Source organism: Patella vulgata, chromosome 4 (assembly GCF_932274485.2).
Source record: "Patella vulgata chromosome 4, xgPatVulg1.2, whole genome shotgun sequence".
NCBI classification, from domain to species: domain Eukaryota; kingdom Metazoa; phylum Mollusca; class Gastropoda; family Patellidae; genus Patella; species Patella vulgata.
Genome location: NC_065882.2, coordinates 10,706,245 through 10,731,529, shown reverse-complemented (window position 1 = coordinate 10,731,529; position 25,285 = coordinate 10,706,245). Strand labels below are relative to the sequence as shown.

Sequence of the window (25,285 nt, the reverse complement as noted above, 5' to 3'; positions counted from 1 at the left end):
ACAGCCTTATCACACACAGACAGGACACAGATCACTAAAGATTTCCCCATTGACTCCAATGTTAATTCTCGTATCTTAGACCGGCTCTAACTTTTTCCCAAATTTTCGTTGGGTAGAACGCTTTCTACCACAGATGGAGCAACATGTGGCAACCACTTGCCCAAAAGCACGTATGAGGTTCTTCATGAAAAACTTGAGATACACAAGCTGGAAGTAGAGACAAGTAAACATGCAATTTCAGGCCCTACATTTCAACGTAACCAACCTCTCAACTCTTGTATCCTTCCGCATCAAAATTATGAATATTCACCAAAACCAGGCAGAAAATGTATTTTCAAACCCTTTTCCTCAATTCTACACCAAAAAGTCAACAAAAATCTGGGCAAATAATTGCTAGTCTGAGTCCACCTACGTTCAGAGCTGAACTAATAAAATACTGCCCCTTTGAAAGCTCTCTATTGTTGTTAACACGTCGCTTTGTTCTAGTTTCACTTTCATTTTGTTGTATCAGGCCACAGATCACTAATTATTTCCGCATTGACTTTAATGTTAATTCTCGTCTCTTAGACCGGCTCTAACTTTTTCCTAAATTTTGGTTGGGTAGAACGCTTTCTGCCACAGATGGAGCTACATGTGGCAAACTCTTGTCCAAAAGCATGTATGAGGTTCACCATGAAAAACTTGAGATACACAAGCTGGAAGTACATGTAGAGACAAGTAAACCTGCAATTTCCGGCCCTACATTTCAACGTCACCAACCTCACAACTTTTGTATCCTTCCGCCTCAAAATCATGAATATTCACCAAAACCTGGCCGAAAATGTATTTTCAAACCCTTTTTTTCGATTCTACACCAAAAAGTCAACAAACATCGCCATACAAAAGGGGGAAAAGGGAAAGGGAGAGAGAGAGAGAAACTAAAAATAACTTTCGCCCTACATTCGGCGTAGAAATATTTGGTGATCTGTGTCCATCAGTGTCACTGAATAATTCCACGAACTAAATATTGTCTTCTATGAAATCGTACAAGACACCACTCAAGGCGCCAATCCTCCGCTAAGCTGCTACACGTGTACCGATTACATGCCAGGTGATCGAAGTCACCCGCTTGCCTCTTAAAAAGAATAAAGTGGGTAAGTATCTTAAAATTATTACAACCCAGTCCTTCCAAGTACATTGCATGAGGGTCTAACACCGGTAGAAGTTAATAAGCAAGGGTAATTGTGCTTTTGCCTATATAATCCCTCACAGTGGAAACACTGTGCCTGAAATACTTACATCTATAGGCAAGACGGTAATTCAGAAGAAAGTATACTTACGCACTTTTATTGTTCCTCAAATCTTCAATTCCATCACTACCCCGAAAAAGTCGTAATGGCTTATGTTGTTTCAATTTTGGGTTTTTGGCATTGTCTCTCCAAATAAGCCTCTCTCGATTTGTGCTGACGTATGATCATGCTCTCGGCTGCATCATTATAGAATTTTCAATACGGTATGCCATCAATCAATGGCTATATCTACAAGTAAGATAAGATAAGATAAGATAAGATTTTATTGTATCATAACACCCATTTCAGGCCGCATACAATTCATATACATGACATAAGTAACATGACAAAAAATAAATAGCAATATACATATATATATTTATAAGAATACTAAACATAAAATACATAGGTTCATGTTAAAAGTGAAAATATCTATCAGAAACATTACTTCAAAAATGTATAGATGTCAAAAGGATAAAAAAATAAAATGTGAAGTTTTGCCTTGTAATACCTTATTAGGTCGAGGCTTGATTTCTACGTTGAAATGCTTTATATATATAATGGCATACACTCACAGAAACTGAAGGGGGAGGGTCAAATAGATTTTCAAACGTTATGGCCAAATTGTTGTTACTGAATGTAGCAGAAAGAATATTTAGCCTAAGAGATTGATAGTGTGGACATTCAATTAAGAAGTGAAATTCGGTTTCTGCTTTAGAGAGGGAACAGAGTGCACATAGTCTCATATCAGGGGGGACGTTCTTGTACCGGCCCCTCTCTATTTCTAGTTTATGGGAACTCAATCGTAGTGCGGTCATAGCAGACTTGAAGTTTTTATTGTGTACATGAAGCAAATAATTAGCTGGATAGTCTATAGCAGGTTTTACAGTGCCGTAAGTTCTAAGTTTTGAATTGCCAGAAATATATTCGGTTTTATAAATAGTATTGAATTGGGACCTTATGGCCGTTTGAATGTTAGATTTTGAAAGTTGCAAGGGAGATAAGTTGAACTGGTCCATGAGGGAGGATATTGCTGCTGACCATGATAATTTGGGATTTGATTTGCCTATTTCTACATCTTCCACATATGCGGCGGATAGTAAAGGATTTGTACGTTTTATGTCGGGTGTATTTAATCTTTTATAAAATAGCAACATTCGTTGGTAAATATCAATTTGAATTGGGAAGATACCTAGTTCAGCCAATGATCCTATGTTTGATGATTTTTTGGGTTGGAGTAAAATGGATTTACAAGTTTTTATTGTGATTTTATTATGCTCCACATAGTTCCATTTGTGTAAATTCACATTTCTGCTATGTACTATTTGCGACCCCCATACATCACAGGCATACAGAGCTATTTGTTTCACTACTGCTTCATACAGTCTTATGAGTACTTCGGTTGGCAGGTGATCATCGGTGCACACTTTCTGACGGATACCAAACCATGACCTCCTAGCCTTTTTACTTAATTCATTTATCGCACTTTTGAAGGATGCGTTATTCGTTATATAGACTCCCAAATATAGATATTCATCAGTAGTTTGGAGCAGTTGATTGTTAAAAAAGAATTTCAATTGGGATTTGTTTTTCAGACTTATCTTATTGTTATTAAAAAGCATCACTTTCGTTTTTGCAGAGTTAATATTAAGTTTGCAATCAGTGCAAAATGAGTTGAGACATACAAGACAATTTTGAAGACCGACAGATTATGTTGATAACAGAACAAGATCATCTGCAAAAAGAATATGAGATATTTCATGCGAGTCAAGATCTGGGCTGTCAAAATTTAAATTAAATGTATTTAAACAAGTTTGCAGGTCGTTTAGATATATATTGAATAAAGTCGGGCTTAGGACACATCCTTGTTTCACACCCAAGGACGATTCTATATTTTTTGACAGACCATCTAAGGTTTTCACAGTATAAGAAGTATAGTTATACAGAGATCTAATTAGACTGAAAACTTTCCCATTGATATTATGCTGAAGTAATTTTAGCAACAAGCCCTTTCTCCAAACTGAATCAAAGGCTTTAGAGAAGTCGACGAAGCATAAGAACAAATCAGTTTTTTCCTTCTTACATTTATTAATCAAGGTTTTTAAAATAAAGACGTTATCAACAGTTCTATGATTTTTACGAAATCCGCACTGTGCATCATCTATGACATTATTATCCTCAAGGAAGTTTGTAAGTCTCTGATTTATGATTGACAAAAAGCATTTGCTTAGACAGCTAGCTAGAGCTATCCCTCTATAATTGTTGGGGTCATTCTTATCTCCTTTTTTATGAATGGGAACAATAAAGGAATTTTTCCAAGATTGGGGCAAGATCCCCGTTGAAAGAATTAGATTAAATAATTTCAAGTAGTGATCTAACATGATTTCCTGTGACATGAGTAGCATTTCATTTAGTATGAGGTCAGGCCCACCAGATTTGTTTCTTTTAAGGCTCGAAAAGGCTGTTCTCACTTCATCGGCAGAGACTGGGTTGTTTAGGGATGTATTTTCTGCATTAGAATCTAGCAAAGTTTTAATTAAGGTTTCCGTTTTATCATCATTAGTGGTTGGGGAGTTGTTTTGAAAAAGACTTGTGAAATGATTTTGCCAGTCATCCAGTTTAATATTACTATCTTCTGTTTGCTAATTTTGAATAAGAGAGTTCACAAGATCCCAATATTCCCTTGGATTATTAGATTCAAGTTCAGCGAGTTTTTTGAGGATAACATTTTTTTCTTGACGTTTTTTGTATTTAGTAACATTTTTGTATAATTTCTTTCTGTTAAAATAAATTTCCCTGAAATGCCTATTATGTACATTATTATTAAATTTATGCTGGGCTTCTATCATTTCTCTTTTTAGCTTCTGACAGTCCTTATCAAACCATTTATGTTTCTTTTTCTTTTTCTTGACCACCACAAATCTAACACAGGCTCTAGTATTATCTATTAAGATATTGGATAAGTCTGTAGTCGCTTCTTGGATACTATTTTGATTACTTGTATAAGGGGTCATTAGAAAATTATTCAGCTTAGCTTTTGTTGAGAGTTTTTGTAGTTCTTTTAGAAAAGAAATATCCGAGTCTGGTTTCCAAATAAATTTCCTTACTTTAATTTTATTTCTAGTAGTACTACCCGTTTTATAAGAGATAAGGTCAGGTGGGGATAAGGACGGTTTAGGACTCTGGGGGATCTTACATGTATTATGATATGGAGTACATGTACCAACAATATTGCACTCAATTAAGCAGTGGTCAGACATGTAGTTTAACGGAGACACCTTAAATAATTGGACATCATCAAATAGAGAGAGGCTGGTAAGAATGTAGTCCACAGTACTCTGACCATTGTAGTTTATGCAAGTGTACGAACCAAGTATATCCCCAATACACCTGCCATTAAGAATACAGATATCTGTGTTGTTACAAATCTGAATAAGCTCTCTACCCCAGGTATTGATTTTAGGGTCTTGGTTGTTCCTAACTTTTAAAAATTCATTATCAGGTATGTCATTAAGCAACTGTGGATATGGCTTAGTTATGCTACAAGTATCAGAATCAGGAAAATAAACATCACTTAAAACATGAGTTCTGGAATTGAAATCGCCCCCTAAAATAATTTTACCTTGGCTTTTGAAACGTAATATGTCATTCTCCAATTCGTCAAAAGGATCATACTGTCTTTTGTTCCATATTGGGGAGTTTTGTGGTGGGATATATACCGCGGCAATAAAGATATCTGATTTCAGATTTAAGTCGGTTTTACACAGTTTCAGCCAAATGGTATCACCATCTTTTTTATCAATAATTTGGACACTATCGCATAGTTTGGATTTAATATAAATAGAACATCCCCCACGAGAAAACCCAGCTTGGGAGACATTGTCACTCTTTCGACTAAATATGAAACCTTTAAAACCTTCAAATATATCTTTTAAGTGATCGGATTCTTCTTGCTCTACAGTTGTCCAAGATTCTAGGAAGCAAATAATGTCTAAATGTTTGATGGCGTTATAGAGGTCAGTGCAAATTTTAGGATCATTTACCTTAGAAGATAGGCCATTTATGTTCCAAAAACCAAGTGAAATCGACATTGCAAACTATTATGTTTTACGTTCAATATCGATAATAAACAGTTTTACGTTCAATATCAATAATAAAAAATGTTACATTGTACATGTTTAAGTACAATATATATACAAGAAAAAAGAAAGAAAATAAAAGTCAAAAATTAAAAGAAAATACACACACTGTAACTGTAAATAATATAAGACCTATAGATATATAACATAATGCTCCTTTGGATAAGAGGAGGAGAAAAAAAACAAAAAAAACTAGAACTGCGAAGCAGTAATGACGGGTTTCACCGGTGCCACGTTACCCTTGAACTTATGTCACTTCCGGTACCAATGAAACCGTTAAACAGGTTTCCACATAAGCATTGCACACATGAAATAAAATGGACGCAGAAACAACCAAATCCAGCAATCAATTCATTTGCTACATGTCAGTGATCCTGTCAAAATTACATTACTTCCGGTGATAATGAAAATGTTAAATTGGTTTATGAAATCAGAAATAGCATCATCACATGTTGAAAATTTTATGTAAATCCTATAATAATTGCCACCTTTATAGACCAAAAACCTTGAAAAATGACTTGTAGAAAATCGCCTATTTCTCTGCAACCGTACAAGTTAGAAACCATTTTGAGGTATCTGTATGATCGAATGAGTTCATTCTATTTGTTGATTGGAATCAAATATCATAATTTTAAAAACATTACAAATCTGATTCATTTGAATAAAATATCTGTTTTGAAGGCTAAAAATACAGTTTTTGCCAAAATGACGTTACTTCCGGTGATAATGAAAATCTTAAATTACTTGTATGATATCGTAAATGGCATTATGTATCACACAGTGAAAATTTCATGAAAATCGAATAATAATTGACACTTTTATTGACAAAAAAACCTTAAAAAGTGACCTGTTGAAAATTGCCTATTTCTCCGCAACTGAACAAGTTAGAAACCATTTTGTGATATCTATATGATCGTAAGGGTTCATTGTATTAGTTGATTTGAATCAAATATCAAAATTTTAAACAAATAACAAATATGACTCATTTGAATAAATTACTGGTTTCGAAGGCTATAAATACAATTTTTGCCCAAATTACGTCATTTCCGGTCATATTGAAAATGTTAAATTGGTTTGACCTAGTTAAAATTGACATTACACATCAAATGGTGTCACTTTTATGAAAATCGAATAATAATTGACTCTTTTACAGGCAAACTAGCGTAAAAAGTGACTCATGCAAAATTGCCCATTTCTCGGCAACTGCGCATATTACAAATTAATTTTCACATACATTCTCTCCGTATAGATTATTGCTACGAGTTTATGAAAGTTACGAAGTAATATTTTAAAATATGAAAACGCTGGATGGGTTGTAAATAGCTTAATTTTACACCTTTTTTCACCTTTTAATCGAAATAGCCCGAAAACGGAATCGAAATTAAAAAAAATGGTCCCAACATTTTGTGCGCCTTTAAAGGGCGCACAATTTCAGTTATACCAGATTTGAAAAAAATAATATTTGCTTTCGAAAAATGGTACCTAACTGTCAAAATTGTAGTTTTTTGTCAATTTACGCCACTTCCGGTGCCAACAGATAACACTATTGGTAACAAAAAAAATGACAATTGAGACAACGGGGCATATGAACTTTGTTTTATACAAATCGAACAATAAATAATTAATCTAGGACTGAAAAACTGAATTAGCCAATGGGGGCCAAGGAAAATTACCGAGACAAAAAATTTTCACATTTTTGCCCAAGTCAGAGGACTCGTTATATTTGTGTAAAACACGATTAAAAAATATTCATAAATAAAAAAGTTTTTTGTAAAAATTTAAATTTTCTAAATTTAGCGCCTAATATCTGCGAAGATTTGCCGAAAATCAAAAATCAAAAGTAGCGTAGCTATGTGCCCCGTCTCCGGCTATGCCAAAATGCATCGAAAGTTAAAATCCAATGATTATTGTTAAAATTACTGCAATATTTCTAAAAACGATAGCTTCGGTGATTTCGGACATTTCGCATTGTCGCAGAACGTTCAAAATAGCTTTATCCTCTAAGTCACACCCACTTTTCCGATAAAACCGAAGAAATCGTAACGATCCGACAATCAGTTGCTGAGATCTACTCAAAACAAAAGAAGAATAATAATAATAAGAATAATAATTTTAACAAAAACAATAGTGTTTCACACAAGCTACGCAGTGTGAAACCCTAAAAAACAAGAAAAAAAACCACACACAACCCCCCCCCCCCCAGGTTTGCTGGTGTTAAATGAAACCAGTACATTGAGGTAGGGTACATTTTCAATAAAATTCTTGCAGTTACTTGTGAGCATAACCCAAATGAATGAGCAAGGAGACTTCTACATGCATTCTCCTAATGTACATGTACATGTATATTATATAGATAATCACAGTGTGCACTGTACAACCATCACAGTGTAATTTGATTGGTGATGAGAGAGAGAGCGAGAGAGAGAGAGAGAAAAAACAAAAAAAAAAAAACCACAAAAAAAACCTAATGTTGTTCAGCACTTAAGTTAATGTATGAATGTTTATCACAGATTGATGGCACACACTGTGCCACAAGCACAATATACATGTAATAATTTACTGTTCCACAAACACTAGTAGAGACAGTGAAAGTGTTGACTAGATGCACATCACCAGTAACAGGTCAAACTGGGTACAAAGGTCACTATCACAGCAATAAAACACACATGGCTTCAGTTCAATAGCTGAATACGAATTACATTGACATTTTAGCCATACACTATATCACAAACACAATGCACACAATTTACTGCACTGTAGCACTATTTTTCTATGCACATGTAAAACAGGCACTGCAGAGAGTAAAGGAATAATATGTACACACAGGTAATATATGTATACCATGATTGGGTACACAAATCACTGTCACAAAATATAGCACACATAACTTTGGTCAATAAGAATAACATAAACATCACATAGACATTTTTCTAAGCACACACACATGTACATGTGTATATCATCTCATCATAGGTGGAATTGCTGGATGTCTGTATGGTAGCATAGGAAAGCTTGGTGGGGGCGGAAATCTTATATCTGGAAAAATAGGTCCAAAGGGACCCAGGCTCTTTAAATTTGCGGTTTGTGGACCCAAGTTGGATATAGCAAAGTTACTGTGGTAAGTGGGCGATTGTGGCTGTTTAGATCTGCGTACATGTACTTTAGGTGCTAGTGGAATATTTAGGGCCCCCTTTATTATGATTGCTAATGGTGCAGTGCCTACAAAGTCAATGTGGGTTTCATCTTTATGAAACAATGATACATTCACCTTGCCTTCCTTGTTAAAGAAAACATCATTGGTTCGTATGTAAGTACAATTGTGTTCTAGACATACCTCTTTCAGAACTTTGTTCATATTTGCAAGATTGTCATTGAATGTATCACTGACTCTGGGCAATAGTTGCAGAAATTTAATTGATGCATTGGGAAATTTCTCTTTAACTGTTGTGATAAGATTTTCATATTGTTCTCTACATCGATCATAGTTACATCTACTGGAGACATTATTAGATCCAACTAGCATTACTACATTTTCAACTAAGTTGTTAGGTGGGAGTGGATACTTTCTTATGTAATTATCCAAGTCATGAATTTTAGCTCCCCGTAATGTCCTTACAGAAGTATTCCAGTTAAAATCAAGTCTTGAGGGTTTTATATATTTGAGAATTGATGATCCCAAAACTATGTTTTTTTTAATTTCAATTGGTCTTACAGTCTCAAACTTGGAATGTAGAGGTACATTTTCACTGCTTGGTCTAGCATTATTATGGGTACTTTGATTTAGTTTACCAGTACCAGAATGTTGTGGAGATTGTTGCATGTTCTGATTTACAGAACCCAGGTTTATGTTGTATAGATTGCTATTACTTGGCTGTGGTAGGTGATGGTTTTTCTGCAACTCTGAGTTGTTAACAGGAAGTCTATTATTATCTAAGTAGTTTTTTTCCACCTGAACTGTCTTTGATTTGTAGTTTTGCGTTTTCAACTTTGAGCTTTTCATTGTCATCATGAAGATTCTGATTTAGTTCATTTAGACTGTCAATTTGTATTGTTAGTTTGTTAACCGCAATCACAAATGTATTATTTTCTTCGCTTATTATTGATATTTGTTCTAAGGCTTGGAATTTCTCATTTGCCATGGCTGTTAGCGCAACCTTGTCTAGGTGCATTGTTTCGTTTTGCTTACGGATAGTCTCATTCTGTTTCAGAATAGTGGCCTCCAAGTTTTTTATGGTGAGATGCAAGTTTGTTACTTCAAGGCCATTTGAGTTACTAGTGCTGCTCACCGTTTTGGTTGTTTTACTTGAAGATTGCCATCGAGGCCTAATTTTGGAGGAGATAGTTCTTGAGTTTGACATGGAAAGAGCAAGTCGTCTCCCTTTAGTGGTATCGGGTCGATTTTGGCAGATAATTTTTGGGGTTGTTTCGCCATGGTTCGCCACACTTTTTGGAGAGATTTCGTCCACGTTTATTGAGGAGGCTGGAATTGGAGTTGTTTCGTCATCGTTATTGATTATTGCACTTTTTGGAGACGTTTCATCCAAGTTTATTAGGTGTGTAGGAGTCAGAGTTGCTTCTTCACTTTTTGAAGGGGTTTCGTCAAAGTTTATTGTTGTCATAACAGCCTGGGATTCCGTGTCTCTACTGATATGCCTCTTTTTTGAACAAACCTCAACTGTAGATGGCGGTGATACTAAGTATAAGTTACGAGTTTTGGTAGTAGTACTTACACATGTATTTGCATCCAGACTTAACTGTACTGGGGTCGAACTTTGAGAGGTACATGTATCTAGATCATGTGAGTTGGACAGGGTTTCTTTTACCGCCCTGTTTATGCTCGGTGCCCGTTTATCATTTATCATGCATAACAAGTCTGGGAGATGCTCATTGACAAAGATTTCTTCATGAGACCCATTGATGAGGGCACTGCATTTAGTGTGATACATATTTAGAGTATATCTAAAACTGCATTTCGGCTTATTGGACCAAATTCGAATTGTGGAGTACTCACTTACTTTGTTCCTGTCTTTCATTTCAGACACACTCATATCTAATATACCCTGCTTCTTCATGCTTTTGTAGAACCGGTGCTTAAATACAGACGCAGTCCACCGCCCGTCTGTTTAAAACTGTAGTCTTGTCTGTAAGTCGCATCCAGTTGTTGTCGTAGACACTTCTTAATATTTATTTCATGGTCTAGATGTCTAAATCCATAGCGACTGTTTGATTCGTTTGTTTCTGTTTGTTTTGATATTTCCTTACGAGAGCAGTTATTTAGTTCATTTGAATCAATTCGTACCGGTACTACTACTGGAGTGGAAGTCGGCGCCATTTTAGTTGTTTGCCACTGGAGTTTCTGTACCGTGTTATTCACACTTCAAATCGAGTTATTTTCAAATTAAAAGTTCATTAAGTCGATATTTACATGACCACTGGGCGTCAAGACGTACTTACATGTTAAATTTTTATCCAAAGTTACATTATCTATAGGTCTTTTTGGTAAATAATTTACAGACTCATTTTTTCCGCCCGCTCAGATCGGCGCATGCGTGGTACATGTAGATACACACTTTAGCCGTGATAATTCTTATCTAGGGCTGCAATTGATACACTATTTGAGGCTTTGAGCAAGTAAAATTGGATTCAATTGGAAAATTTACAACACATATCTTCACATTTTGCATGGAAATAAGTAATTATGTTACAAATAGTGAAGAGTGGAACACTGAAATTAGTGAAATCATAATCTTATGTTACCGAAATGTTCCCGGGTGACGTGAAACCCCATGATTCTGGTTCGGCAGCCATTTTAAACTGAACAGAAATTTCGCATAGCAGTTGGGTTTAATCAAATCATACTGTATAGTTAAGGTTTGACCTTTATTTCAGTGGGAATGCGTTTATTAAAGGGTTAGGGTTGGGTACAGTTTGGGGTCAGTGTTATTGGAAATTAAGGGAGTGGAACCATTTCTAATCTACAAGTAACAGTTATTGGCGTTTCTTCCTAGTAATTAGTGTTTTAGTGAGACTATGAGCATATCTACACTTCAACTGGTATTAGCGTCTATTTGCTTGTTAGTGTTTTAGTGGGACTATATATGAGCATATCTGCACTTGAACTGGCATTGGCGTTTATTCGCTTGTTAGTGTTTTAATGTCACTATGATCTAAACTAAGAAGTGCGTTACTTGTGAATGTGCTATTGTGTATATATTGAATATTTGTTGTATATCAATACTGGCCTATAATACCTTACAGCCGGCGCATATCTATTTATAGGCATATACACAATTAAATCACATGATATCTATGTAACATCAAACACAATTCACAACAGCCATAGATAAAATAAAATAATATTATGGGTTACTGCTGTGGGCGCACGTCGTATAAGACAAAGACAAACCCAGCTCATGTTGATGATAATCATTGTTAATCGTATAGCTATAGTTATCACATTACACAAGCGGTGACTATAAAATATAATCAGAATTATTGGTAAGTGTGAATGTAGGTTGAGTTCAAGCTAGCTTGATATATTGACAAAATAACTAATATGTTTTTTTATTTTTTATTAATAGGCAACATAACAATTAGATAACGACCACATCGGCCAGCCATCAAAGCTAGCCTACTGTAGATACGGTGAACATCAGAGTTAACTGGGGTAAGGTATAGTAAACCGACAGTAGATACACTTAAAGGACAATATTGGTGCCTGATCTCTGTGTCAAAATTATATTTGGAATGTGTTTATCAGAGTTAACACTCGGCAAACCCCAGCAGATTCCAGTACCCTACATCTAGCCTCGGCTGTATGACGAAGTCCCCCATTGGAACTACTTTCAAGTTCCTGGATTACCGACGGCGTTATCTGTGACGCCTTTGAAGAATGTTTTATCATACAAATATTTCAAAGGTTGAAGCTGTTTTTCTTTCAAGTTTATCCGATTTTCTTCAAACAAGTACAAATTTGCACCGAAAATTCTACACACGCTTCCCACAACGCAATTTTGATAACTTCTTTTTAAAAGTGGCAAGTTTTCCTAATAAGTAAAGCGGTGCCGCATTGCAGTTGTATAGGCGTAGGTACATATCACTTACCGTCATACAGTCGAGGCTAGATGTAGAGTAACTGAATCTGCCGAGGTTTGCCGAGTGCAGAGTTAACTGGGGTAAGGTATAGTTAACCTATTATCGATACAGTGACCATCAGGGTTAACGGGGTAAGGGGTTAATTGTTCGTCTATTGATTGTAGATATAGCACATCAAGATTGCCTGGTTAAGATACATGTATAAGTGTTAAAAACAATTATGATGAATATATTCTAAACGGCACGACTAATTCAGGTATATTTAGAAAATAACCTACATCAGCAATTAGAAATAAATTTTTGATTAATCGGTTTTCACGTGGACGTAGTATGCCCAGGGGCATAAATGTGGCCAGGAAAAAAAAATAGTCTGTCGCAAAAGGAGTGCTCACTGTACACGTCACGAGTATGTTTGTCTAAGAACAAAATTTCCCCCAGGTAGATAAAATAGTCGGTCTCAAAATAAGTGCAGTCACTGCAGTCGGTCTCAAAATTATGCATCGCCGTCTTAATGAATTAATGAGGTAAACAAATAATGCCAGAATAGATCCCAAATAGTTATGTTAGTAGTACCACTGGCACTGGTGTGTGGGTCGTGGGGCGTCAGGCTATACAAAAGTTCTGTCAACTGTTGCAAAACAGGCGGAATTGACAGGATCAGATCTCGAGATTTTGTCCAATTGACTCACATTTCTGGTCCTCTCGTCCACAAGAATTTCTCCAAGCAATGACCTCAAATGCCTAGATATTAACTCAATATTTAAAAATTTTCTCAGGTTGCTCAGTGTTATAGGCACAATCATATATGACATAAACTTTATGTCAACTTAAATAAAACTGCTTCCCAACGAGACGACGATCGGCAAACAACTATATAATTATACAATACCACCTATGTTCTACCGGGACGCTTAATGTTATAGCCAGTATTTTGTTGACATTCATTGTGGGGTGGAATTGTGGCTGGGGTGGCGCCCTAGATTTGGACCCCCCCCACCCCTATCTAGATCCGCTACTGCACATGGCCCCTACAAAACTAGCACCAGTGGTGCTCGGCTCCTGACTGCGTCACTCTTACTAGGGGTATGGGCATCAGTCTGTCGCATTTTGGCTAACCCCCCCCCCCCCCCAAACAAAATCGTTATGTACACCCCTGAGTATGCCGTCGATCATGAACGAAAATCACCTTGTTACACTCTGGGGCACTTGGCAAACCTCGGCAGATTCCGGTATCCTGTATCTAGCCTCGGCTGTGTGACGGTAAGTGGTATATACCTACGCCTATACAATTGCGATGCGGCACCGGTTTACTTATTAGGAAAACTTGCCGCTTTTAGAAAGAAGTTCTCATAATTGTGTCGATCGAAGAGTGTGTAGAATTTGCAGTTCAAACTTGTCATTGTTAAAAGAAAACCGGATAAACTTAAAAGAAAAATAGTTTCAGTCTTTGAAATCTTTGTATGATAAAACATTCTTCAAAGGCGTCGTCATGGTAACGCCGTTGGTAATCCGGGAACTTGAAAGTAGTTCCTCATACAGCCGAGGCTAGATGTAGGGCACCTGAATCTGCTGAGGTTTGCCGAATGCATTCTGGGGGTCACGATGTATATACATCCACACGGAAATGTGCTCGTATATTGTTATCGCATCCGCCCGGCATCCAACATGCTTGTGAACACTCTACAAACTACAATTATTATCTGATCATTTTTAAATTTATATATGTTGTTATATTAGAATCCTGTTGAATCTCATCAATTTCAGTAAATCATTACTTATAGAGTTATGGTCCTTGTTTCACGTTTTGAACCATGTGAACTTTCTAACGACAAAGGTTATCATTCGATAAATACACAAAATTATTGGATGAGTTCGATTTTGTTTGTAAATCTGACCGGGAGCCACGGTGGCTAGGTGGGTAAGGCGGTGGCTCGCTAGCCTGGAGGTCGGGTGTTCGATCCCTGCATTGGCCGAGAAAGTTCATCCCGATTTTCCGACGTGGTTTCCCCTTGTCAGTGATGCAGGACAGAGGGCCTGACAAGGACAGCTGTCTAGTCCTTCGGATGAGACGAAAAACCGAGGCCCCGTGTAAACATTGGAATCCCTTGGCAGTTGGAATTCGATATAAGAGTAGGCGATAGTGCCGCTGCCCGGGCAAAATTTCCCTCATAGCACACTGTATGGTGTATGCCCGTCTTCATTAGCCCAGTATAGGAGCAGAACAGTAGGACGTTAAACACCATTTCATTTCATTTCATTTGTAAATTTGACTAAATTCCTGTTAAAATTGTCCTTTCTGCAAATATACAAAGGTTGCTGACCCTCTTGCAAATAGTGGCAAAGCATATCTTACAACGGCGGCCATGACGTCGTGCGAACGGCACAACATGGACTGCCAAGATGTTGTCCCGGTAGTACTGGCCTGTAACACGCCCTGCAACAACATGTAAAGCCGTTCTTCCAGCAACAGTGATGCCTCCCCACACCATAACAGAACCACCCCCAAATCGATCATGTCTGATGACGTTAACGTCTTGGAAGCGCTCGTTTCGACGACGCCACACCCTCCTACGTCTGTCCAAAAAATCAACAGTGAACCTTGACTCATCTGAAAACATCACATTGCTCCAGCGTCGATTATCCCAGTGTTGACGATCCCTACACCAACGACGTCTTGCCTGAATGTGATGATCTCTCAAACAAGGGATCACGCGAGGACGTCGGGCGCGAAGGTGACCCCGATGCAGTCGATTCCGAATTGTCTGGCCACATACTCTCACACCAGTGTCTGTTTGAAGACGAGCGCTGATCTGATTTGCTGTGATGACACGATTTCTCAAGGCCAAGGTACGGATAAATCGATCCTGGGCTTGAGTTGTCGCCCTTGGTCGACCTGAGCGTGGTCTGTCCTGTACAGATTGTGTATCACGGTATCTGGACCATAGCCTGCTTATGACAGACTGAGAAACATTCATCGTCCGCGCCACAACCGCCTGTGTTGTGCCGATCTGTAGCATGCCAAGGGCACGTAACCTTTCATTTTGGGTAAACCGACGCATATCAAAATTTGTTTTCTGGTCACTAGAACAATTAAACTGATGTTTCCACCCTGGAATTCAATGCCACAATGACATTCAAAGTCAGAGTCGTGCAAATCTTGGGTTGGACCCCCATGATGATCCCAAGCATCACCTGCATTCCATGCGGTAGCTATTGGTGCGTTTGGGCGTCACATGTAACTGGAAATGTTTCTTCTGTTAGGTTCTATAGTGACTTTTTTCGTAGTCATTTGCATATTTTAGTATTATGCCCCCAAAATCAAATATCCCCTACTTTTTTTGAATAGTATATATGACCTTTTGATTTTTGATAGGCATCAGTCAATGAAGGGGTGAGTTCAACAGGTAGTCCAGGCTCGCAGAGGCTACATGGACCCTGGCTCTATGGACCACTTTCTAACACAAAATCACATAAAATCATCTCTTTAAGATAAAGTTTTTCCTTTCTTTGCTAGTTTGGAGTTTCATACAGGCAGTTCAAATAGCTCGCGTATCTGATCAAACACTAGCATTATATTCAAATAGGGGATGTTGCGATACCTTTTTCTTTGTGTATATTACTATATTTATATAAAACAACGTCTTTTATATATTTTAGGCTAATGCCGTCAAAACTATACCATTGTGTATTAGATAGAAGTATGGGAGAAATAATAGAAACAATAGCATTAACAGATAAGTTGCAAACTTTAATTATAGCTGCTAAAGAAGGATATTATAACGTTGTGATATATCTGTTAGAATATGGTGTGGATAAACATTATGTTGATAGCCGCCAGAACAATCTGATAAACATACTTTTAGATACTTATGACACTACATGTGGACATGATTTGTTATTACAATGTGTAGTTAAATTAGTTGAATCTGGGGTCGACGCCAACAAGTTGAATGAATATGAAGAGACACCTATATATGTAGCTACTATTAAAGGGTTGTATGACGTTGTGATATATCTGTTAGAACAGGGTGTTGATGTACATAATATTGATAGAGTTGAAAACAATCTGATACACACATTTTTATATAGGTATGACATTACACTTAGCCATTATTTATTATTAGACTGTGTAGTTAAATTACTTGAATCTGGTGTGGACGTTAACCAGGTGAATACATATAAAGAGACGCCTATATATATAGCTGCTACTAAAGGGTTGTTTGACGTTGTGATATGTCTATTAGAACGAGGTGCTGGTGTACATTATGTGGATAGCCACCAAAATAACCTGATACACACACTTCTAGATATTTATGACAATACATGTAGACATGATTTGTTATTAAAATGTATAGTTACATTAGTTGAAACTGGGGTCGACGCCAATCAGTTGAATGAATATGAAGAGGCACCTATATCTATAGCTGCTAGTAAAGGGTTGTATGACGTTGTGATATATCTGTTAGAACGGGGTTGTTATGTACTTTATTTGGATAGCCATAAAAATAACCTGATACACACACTTTTATATAGGCATGAAATATATGACAATACGGAAAGAAGTGATTTGTTATTGCAATGTGTAGTTACATTAGTTGAAACTGGTGTAGACGTCAACCAGGTAAATGAGGACACCGAGACGCCAATATTAATAGCTGCTAGAAAAGGGTTGTATGACGTTGTGATATATCTGTTGGAAAGCGGCGTTGATGTGCATTGTGTGGTTAGCCACGAGAATAACCTGATACACACACTTTTAGATATTTATGACAATACACGTAGACATGATTTGTTATTACAATGTGTAGTTACATTAGTTGAAACTGGTGTAGACGTCAACCAGGTAAATGAGAATAAAGAGACGCCGATATTGACAGCTGCTAGAAAAGGGTTGTATGAACTTGTGATACATCTATTAGGAAACGGCGCTGATGCACATTATGTGGTTAGCCACCAGCATAACCTGATACACACACTTTTAGAAACGTATGACAATACACGGGGACACGATTTGTTATTACAGTGTGTAGTTAAATTAGTTGAATCTGGGGTCGACGCCAACCAGTTGAATGAATATAAAGAGGCACCTATATCTATAGCTGCTAGTAAAGGGTTGTATAACGTTGTGATATATCTGTTAGAACAGGGTGTTGATGTACATAATGTTGATAGATTTGAAAACAACCTGATACACACATTTTTATATAGGCCTGACATTACATGTAGCCACGATTTGTCATTAGATTATGTAGTTAAATTAGTTGAATCTGGGGTGGACGCCAACCAGGTGAATGAATATAAAGAAGCACCTATATCTATAGCTGCTAGTGAAGGGCTGTGTGATGTTGTGCTATATCTGTTAGAACAGGGTGTTGGTGTACATTATGTGGATAGGCACAAAAATAACCTGATACACAAACTTTTATATAGTCATGACATATTTGACAATACGGGTAGAAGTGATTTGTTATTAAAGTGTGTAGTTAAATTAGTTGAAACTGGTGTAGACGTCAACCAGGTGAATGAGGATAATGAGACGCCAATATTAATAGCTGCTTGGAAAGGGTTGTATGACGTTGTGATACATCTGTTGGAAAACGGCGTTGATGTACATTATGTGGTTAGCCACGAGATTTACCTGATACACACACTTTTAGATATTTATGACAATACATGTAGACATGATTTGTTATTACCTTGTGTAGTTAACTTAGTTGAAACTGGTGTAGACGTCAACCAGGTGAATGAGAATAAAGAGACACCGATATTGATAGCTGCTAGAAAAGGGTTGTATGAACTTGTGATATATCTGTTAGGAAACGGTGTTGATGTACATTATGTGGTTAGCCACCAGAATAACCTGATACACACACTATTAGGGACTTATACCAAAACATGTAGATATGATTTGTTATTAGACTGTGTAGTTAAACTAGTTGAATCTGGTGTAGACGCCAATCAGATGAATAAATATAAAGAGTCGCCTATATTTAAAGCTGCTAGTGAAGGGTTGTTTGACGTTGTGATATATCTGTTACAACATGGTGTTGATGTACAGTATGTGGATACTCACCAGAATAACCTGATGCATACACTTTTATATAGGCATGACATACATTACATTAAAGGTGGACGTGATTTGTTATTACAATGTGTAGATAATATGGTTCATGCTGGTGTAGATGTCAACCATGTGAATAGGAATAAAGAGACGCCGATATTGATAGCTGCTAGAAAAGGGTTGAATGACGTTGCGTTATGTCTGTTAGAACGGGGTGTTGATGTTCATTATGTTGATGGTTTTAAATGCAACATTCTTCACTATGCTGTAGGTTCAATGTATTCCAATATGAACGACACAGAGCAATGTGTACAGCTCGTTAGTACTTTAATAAAGACAGGATTAGATATAAACCAACCTAACTATAAAGGTAATACTCCATTGTTCTATGTCGGTATAAATAAACATTGCTCTCAAAAAACACTCCCTTACTATCTAGGTAAACTATACGGAAAAAAAATGAAATGGAAGATAGGACATGATATCCATGTTCAATTACAATGTAAACTGATTGACGTTTTATTAGAAGCTGGTTGTATTGCGAACCATCAAAACACTGAAGGACTATCAGCTTTAATGCACCATATAAAACACCAAGCTGATATAAGCATATTAAAACTGTTAATTCCATCTTCTGATTTAAGTTTGACTGATAATAATGGTGATACAGCATTAGGTTATTGTGTCCAATATCATATGATCAATTCTACAGCCGTCTTTACACTTTTAGTAGATTCAGGATCAGACATGATGTCACGTAACGCCAGGGTTAAGTTAGTTCATAAGATTTTAAGTTGTAAGAGGTTAGGGGTGTTCAATTATTACATTGGGCTAAAGTTGATTGCTAATGGTGTTACAGTTGAAGGAGAAAATATGCTCCATCTTTTAGCTAGTGTTAACTATGATTATTCGTTAAGGACGTTTAAATGGTTGTTAAAAAACGAGCTAGACATCAACCACCCCTGTTCTAAAACCAACACACCCACTATGATAGCTGCCCTTTTATTAAACAGCGAATATTTAAAACTGTTCACACGTCATCAGAGACTCGAGATCAATGCACAAAATAACCAGGGTCATACAGCCCTTCATCTATGTATCATTGGATTTACGATGGTTAAAGATGGCTTAAGCAACAGACAGATACAAGATGTTGTTAATAACTATTGTAGTCAGATATATCCAAAATACATGCTTTGTATTGATAGTTTACTTGCGGTTGATGGAATAGATGTAAACATTCAAGATACTAAAGGGAGAACTAGTTTAATGATGGCTGCTATGAAAAATGACAGAGTTCTTACAAGGAAACTACTTCAGGCTGGTGCCATGGTTAACGTGTTAGACTATGCAGGAAGGTCTGCCCTACAATACCTCAATATTTACAAAAGTGTAGTTGATTTGACTTGTTTTAAATTACTTGTATCCAATGGTAGTACTGGTCTTCTCAATTTACCCTGTATTGATGGTAACACAATTATCCAAACAGTGTTAAGTTTTCCCTTCTTCTGGGAACCCTATCGTGTCGCTCGTTTTATTAGATACTTAGTTGCTGAAAACTGTTGCTTACAGACTCTCGTTACGTCATCAGTTGAAAGTAGTTATAACCAAATTGATCTGACTGAACTCAGTATCCGAGAGAGAGGTAAACTGAGAGAACTGTTATATCTTAGTGGTGCCCGAGAAGAGGAAGTGATGACCACTTTAAATTTTGATGAGGAAGATAAGGGATGTGACGTAAAAGATACTATTCGCTCCCCAGGCAGAGAAGACTTCATTAGGTTCTGTAGTAAAATAGAGGTCTCGTCCCTGTGTAGGAGAATCGTCCGACAAAATCTTGGATTGGGAATAAAGGAGAAGGTCAAGAATCTAGAATTGCCTTCTAAATTTCATGGTTTTCTTCAATTAAAAGATATTCTTGATCCTGAAGATTACAACATAGATAATATTGATGATGGCTGTAATGATTTTGATGATGATGATGACTATGATGGTTATGATATAGATAGCGATAGAGACGATGATTATAGCCAATATAAATACCAGTATGTTACTCTCAATACGGATGATGAGCTTAGACAAGATTTCTTGAAAACCGTGATGTTTCCTAATGGTGACAGTGGTTTGAATATTTACGTAGACCACCATGCCTAGTTGTAATCAGTCCGCCGTTAAAGCGTTTTCAATATATTCCTTGTCAATAGTCGGATGACGTCACATAAGTAGCCATTTGTGAGTCAGTGGGTGAATAGATCAAATTTACCGTTTTTGCACGAGAAAGATTTTACGGTAACATGGACAGGTGGAGATATTATACATTATAGCTCATGGAATATAAATAGGCAGGATTCGTGATTGTCGTCTGTTACCCTTCATCATTCAAAATGTTCGTTGTTCTTCCGGTTTAGAATTATTGTTAAACAGACATCCGTTAATGAATAAATCAAGATAGCCAGGCGATTACATAATGTTCCCACCAACACTGTACCTTATCTGAGGTAACACTGTAATTTCAGTGGAGTTACTCTAACTCCTGGACAGATTCTAAAGATTAGCCTTAATCTGCCATGCGACCAACTGCAGCAGGAATTGGAGACTTGTATAATTACCTAGGTACTAGTGTATGTTTAAATTTATTAAGAAGCTTCACAGTAATTGATTTCATATTTTTCAAACATATTTGTCCATTTTCATATCTTATAATTCAAGCCATAACTGAAACAAAATTATAATGCTTTTATACACCCACGTCAAAATGGGGTCGTATATTGTTTTCGCTCCCTTTCCGCCCGTCCATTCGTCTGTCCGTTATCCACAATTTATGTATGTTGTTTACATCGGTGAAACTAAGACGCCACTTTAATTTAAACAATGTCCGCTAATTTCTTTCTGGATTTATGACTCTTGTTTCGGTTCGTAGAAACCTGTAAACCCTCAAGCGAAAACAGCTATCATCCGATCATTATGAAATTTATTTATATTAGTAAGACGAAAAAGCTTATCTAATTTCAGCAATGTCCATTTATTACTTCTAGATTTGTGGCCCTTGTTTTGTATTATTTCCATTCACTTAGTAGAACACTGTGATTGCTCGAATAACAAAAATGTTAGTATCCGATATGTATGAAATTAAAATACATTATTTGAATTAGTAAAACCAGGAAGTCTATCGAATTTCAACAATTTCCATTTATAACTTTTGGAGTTATGGCCCTTGTTTCACTTTGTAGTACCTTGTGAACACTCAAATGATAACTAAAGTTGTCATCCAATTTGTATTAGACGGATATCAGTAGGGTTGGGGGAATAAATACTTTTTTTTCGGAAAACAATCAAAAATTGCGGCCAAAATCGGCAAAAATGATGTAGTTTTGCCATAACTGTTCCGTGTTAGCTTTTATGTGCCTTATAATATGTCCTTTATATGGTGTTCGGTGTCGCTGGTTTCAATTCAGGCATTATAATCATGTTTCAAAAATCCAAAATGGTGGAATCCAAGAAGGCGGCCAAAATAGAGTCTTTTTGACATAACGGTTCGGTGTTAGTTATTTTATGACTTATAATATATCCTTAAAGATACTTTCCCAGAAAAGTATTTATCGGAAAAGTATGGAAATTTTGGTATATATGGAAAGTAGAAATATCCAATCTTGCTAGAAAAATACTGGATTCCCTGAAAAACACTCATGTAGCGCATAGAGGACAAAATTGTCACAGGCTGCAAGCGGGGATTGAGCGCTTGATGCATATGTTGATAAACCTTGTGAAGAGTTAGACGTACAACACTTTCTGAGATAAAAATCATAGAAAACACACATGGACAGTGGATAATCAGAGAATTTAATTAGGTTTCGATATTTATTATGAATGGATAGCGATTAAAGACAACATCGTCTTGTGTATGCAATGAATTCTCCTCACGTGATACAAACATGACCTCTTTTAATAGATTTTTTTATAGCAGGGGTATTCAAGATAACGTATTTTTGCTGTAAAAGTTCGGGCTCGCCGGTTTCAGTTCCGGAAATCTAAAATGGCGGCCAAAATACTCAGAAATAGCGTATTTGTGTTATGGCAGTTTGATGTGCCTTATAATATGTCCTTTATAGTGGTTTCAGGGTCGCCTGTTTCAACTCCGGTGATGTAAATGTGTTTTGAGAATCCAGTTCGGCGGAAAATTAAGATGGCAGGTATTTTGAGAGAAACCAGGATCACGGATGGTCTTGATGTATATCCTAAATTATATAATATTACAATTATTCATATATCGAATCCGGATAATACACATAATAATAACAAAATTTACTGTTATTCTCTAACTAGTCCTCATGGTAGTCCATTGTTTGTGTTATACAATTGTGTATAGGATAGTAATATATTATGATATTCTATCAATATATAGTCTCCTTAAGATCCCGGTTAGCATATTATCCTTCCTGTTGGTGCCATTTTTGGGTGTGGCGCCAGGCAGGGTAAGCTTACTCTTCCGGACACCTGTTTGTCGTGTATTTTGTACACGAGGAGCAGTCCATTTGCTGATTACACTATTTTGCTTTAATACACTATTTTGCCTATAACGTTTTTTAGGACTTCGAATTCTGTCTTATGGTTTGGATTGTTCGTACTTGGTTTTATTTTATTTTAATAGTGAATCAATGTCCTACCCAAAATCAATTCCTACCCAAAATCAGTTTCAGGCTTGATCACAAATTTTATAGACCGCTTCAATTCTGACTTCGTGAAGTGTATTGTAAACACTCCCAGAATAAATATGGGACAAGCAGTGTCGACTTCTCGGACGATTTAGCTGTTTTGGACGTATGTTTCGTTGTCTGGCAACCTATAATTTGTTACGTAATATGCTGTCGCACTTTATGGTCAGCAATTTCGTCCAACGAATTAGTTCTAATCTATTATGCATAATCTATTTATGCAAAACTGTTTTTGTATATAAAATATAGTACTCGTACATAGTAACATCTACCCTGTAATGGTCATACTATATACCTAATATACGTTTGTAAATATATATTATTTTTGTACGGTAAATAATTTCAATTAAAATCAATCTATCCATAATAATATAGCTAATGTATTTGACATTAAAGTTGTAATAAACAAAACACCTGGTTTAACAGATGTATTTCCATTTGTGTGTGTCACATTAATCTCTTATTTAAAGGCTTGATGCGTCATTTAGAGCTATAGGAATTTCTTTTCAAACTACAATATTAGCAAAGTTTAATCGCTGACAGAAATATCAGTCCAAAATGATTCAGTCCCGTTCAGTATTTACAATGTTATGATAAATTGTAATTTCATCGATCAAGGCGCCAACATCTGTTATTGGTAGCGAAGAAACATGATGGGTCTGCGATTGAATCCAAGCCGGGAGGTTATCTAGCGTTAGTATTTTGATTTTGTTTTCTTAATATACATTTAATGTTAAATAATGAATCTGTGTACATGTTAGCTTGTATTAAGCCGTGGCAAATTTGGTATTTTAATCAAAATGTAAATGACACATCAAGCCTTTGATATACTAGTGTACTAATAGAAACTGCATGATTCAACCATGGAATAATTTATCTTCTTTTAGAGTCTCTGAATGTTGAAACTCTATCCAAATTATGATTTTATTTTCATTAGTATTTACAAAGTTATGATGAATTAAAAAATTGTCAATATTCAGCACCTTCTGCAGAGGATATAAATGGGATGCGGTCAAAACGAACCAGCCTTTGTTGAAATATTTTGATGGGCCTCTTTTTAATCCATTTGTATTCCAATCCACCAGAACATCTATATTGTTGATATTTTAATTTTGTTTTACTTAAAGGAGCTAAGTCTCTAACTTAATATTTTCCATAATATTCGAAATTAAAAACACGAATTAGAATTCAATATTGATCAATTTCAATCAATATTGATCAATTTCAATCAATATTGATGTTGTTATCTTGCCGTGGAACTGTAGGATCCTAATATCCAACATCTAAGACACAATTAAAAGTTTATAAACACTGCACGAGTCGTGTATCCTGTGGTTTCGGGTGCCATTTTGTAATGAACAAATAAAAACATATCCCACAACACAATGTGGAAGTAATTAGTAATGGTTGATTCACAAAGCATGGGTAAAAAAAACTGCCGTTCAATTTGAACTGTTCGCGTATTTCACCATACATAATTAATTAGAAATTACAATATTGTTTTCAACAATTGAATATAAATCACTTTACATACATTTATATTACATTAATATGTGATATTAGAACCATTTTTGTCTATTTTAAGGTTCTAAAAATAGAGTCATAGGCCCTTTAATTAAAGAGGAAAATAATCAGTCTGGGTACATTTTAGCATGAAAACCTAGATATTGTCAGAACATATGCAAATGAAGATCAGTGTCTTTAATAATTGTATACTTGTTACATTTTATATTGTATTGTTAAATTGAAAATATTTGTGTAATTTTCATTGTGTTTGATTTTAAAATTGTCATTGATTATTAATAAATACTACATTTGTAAATGTGATTGTAGTTGTTTTGATTCTGATTGGATGGGTGGGTGGAATAGTCTCCCGATTTCCAAACCCAAACAAGCTCCGTATAAACTCTGAGAATTGACTCCCCCAAAACACACCTCTACTTTGTCTAGTACACCCATGCATGGTAATCATAATCATAGTTTCCCACGTAATAATGGTGTAGTTATCTG

At 36.2% G+C, this 25,285-nt stretch overlaps 1 protein-coding gene across 2 annotated transcripts; it reads left to right on the top strand.

Moving 5' to 3' along the window:
• The first annotated feature begins 906 nt into the window (after positions 1 to 906).
• Positions 907 to 25,102, top strand: LOC126819475 (serine/threonine-protein phosphatase 6 regulatory ankyrin repeat subunit A). Of its 2 annotated transcripts, none has more exons than XM_050547567.2 (3): positions 907 to 1,133; positions 11,989 to 12,074; positions 16,160 to 25,102. In XM_050547567.2, the coding sequence occupies exon 3, from the start codon at positions 16,164 to 16,166 to the stop codon at positions 20,715 to 20,717; it is 4,554 nt and encodes a 1,517-aa protein (XP_050403524.1). In that variant the 5' UTR covers positions 907 to 1,133; positions 11,989 to 12,074; positions 16,160 to 16,163; the 3' UTR covers positions 20,718 to 25,102. The 2 variants fall into 2 exon arrangements, with proteins under 2 accessions (XP_050403524.1, XP_050403526.1); XM_050547569.2 differs by lacking the exon at positions 907 to 1,133 and adding an exon at positions 11,703 to 11,905.
• The last annotated feature ends 183 nt before the right edge of the window (positions 25,103 to 25,285 follow it).

What these genes read in the sequence shown, in the direction of transcription:
- LOC126819475 (XM_050547567.2), top strand. Translation starts at nt 16,164, where the DNA reads ATGCCGTCAAAACTATACCATTGTGTATTAGATAGAAGTATGGGAGAA.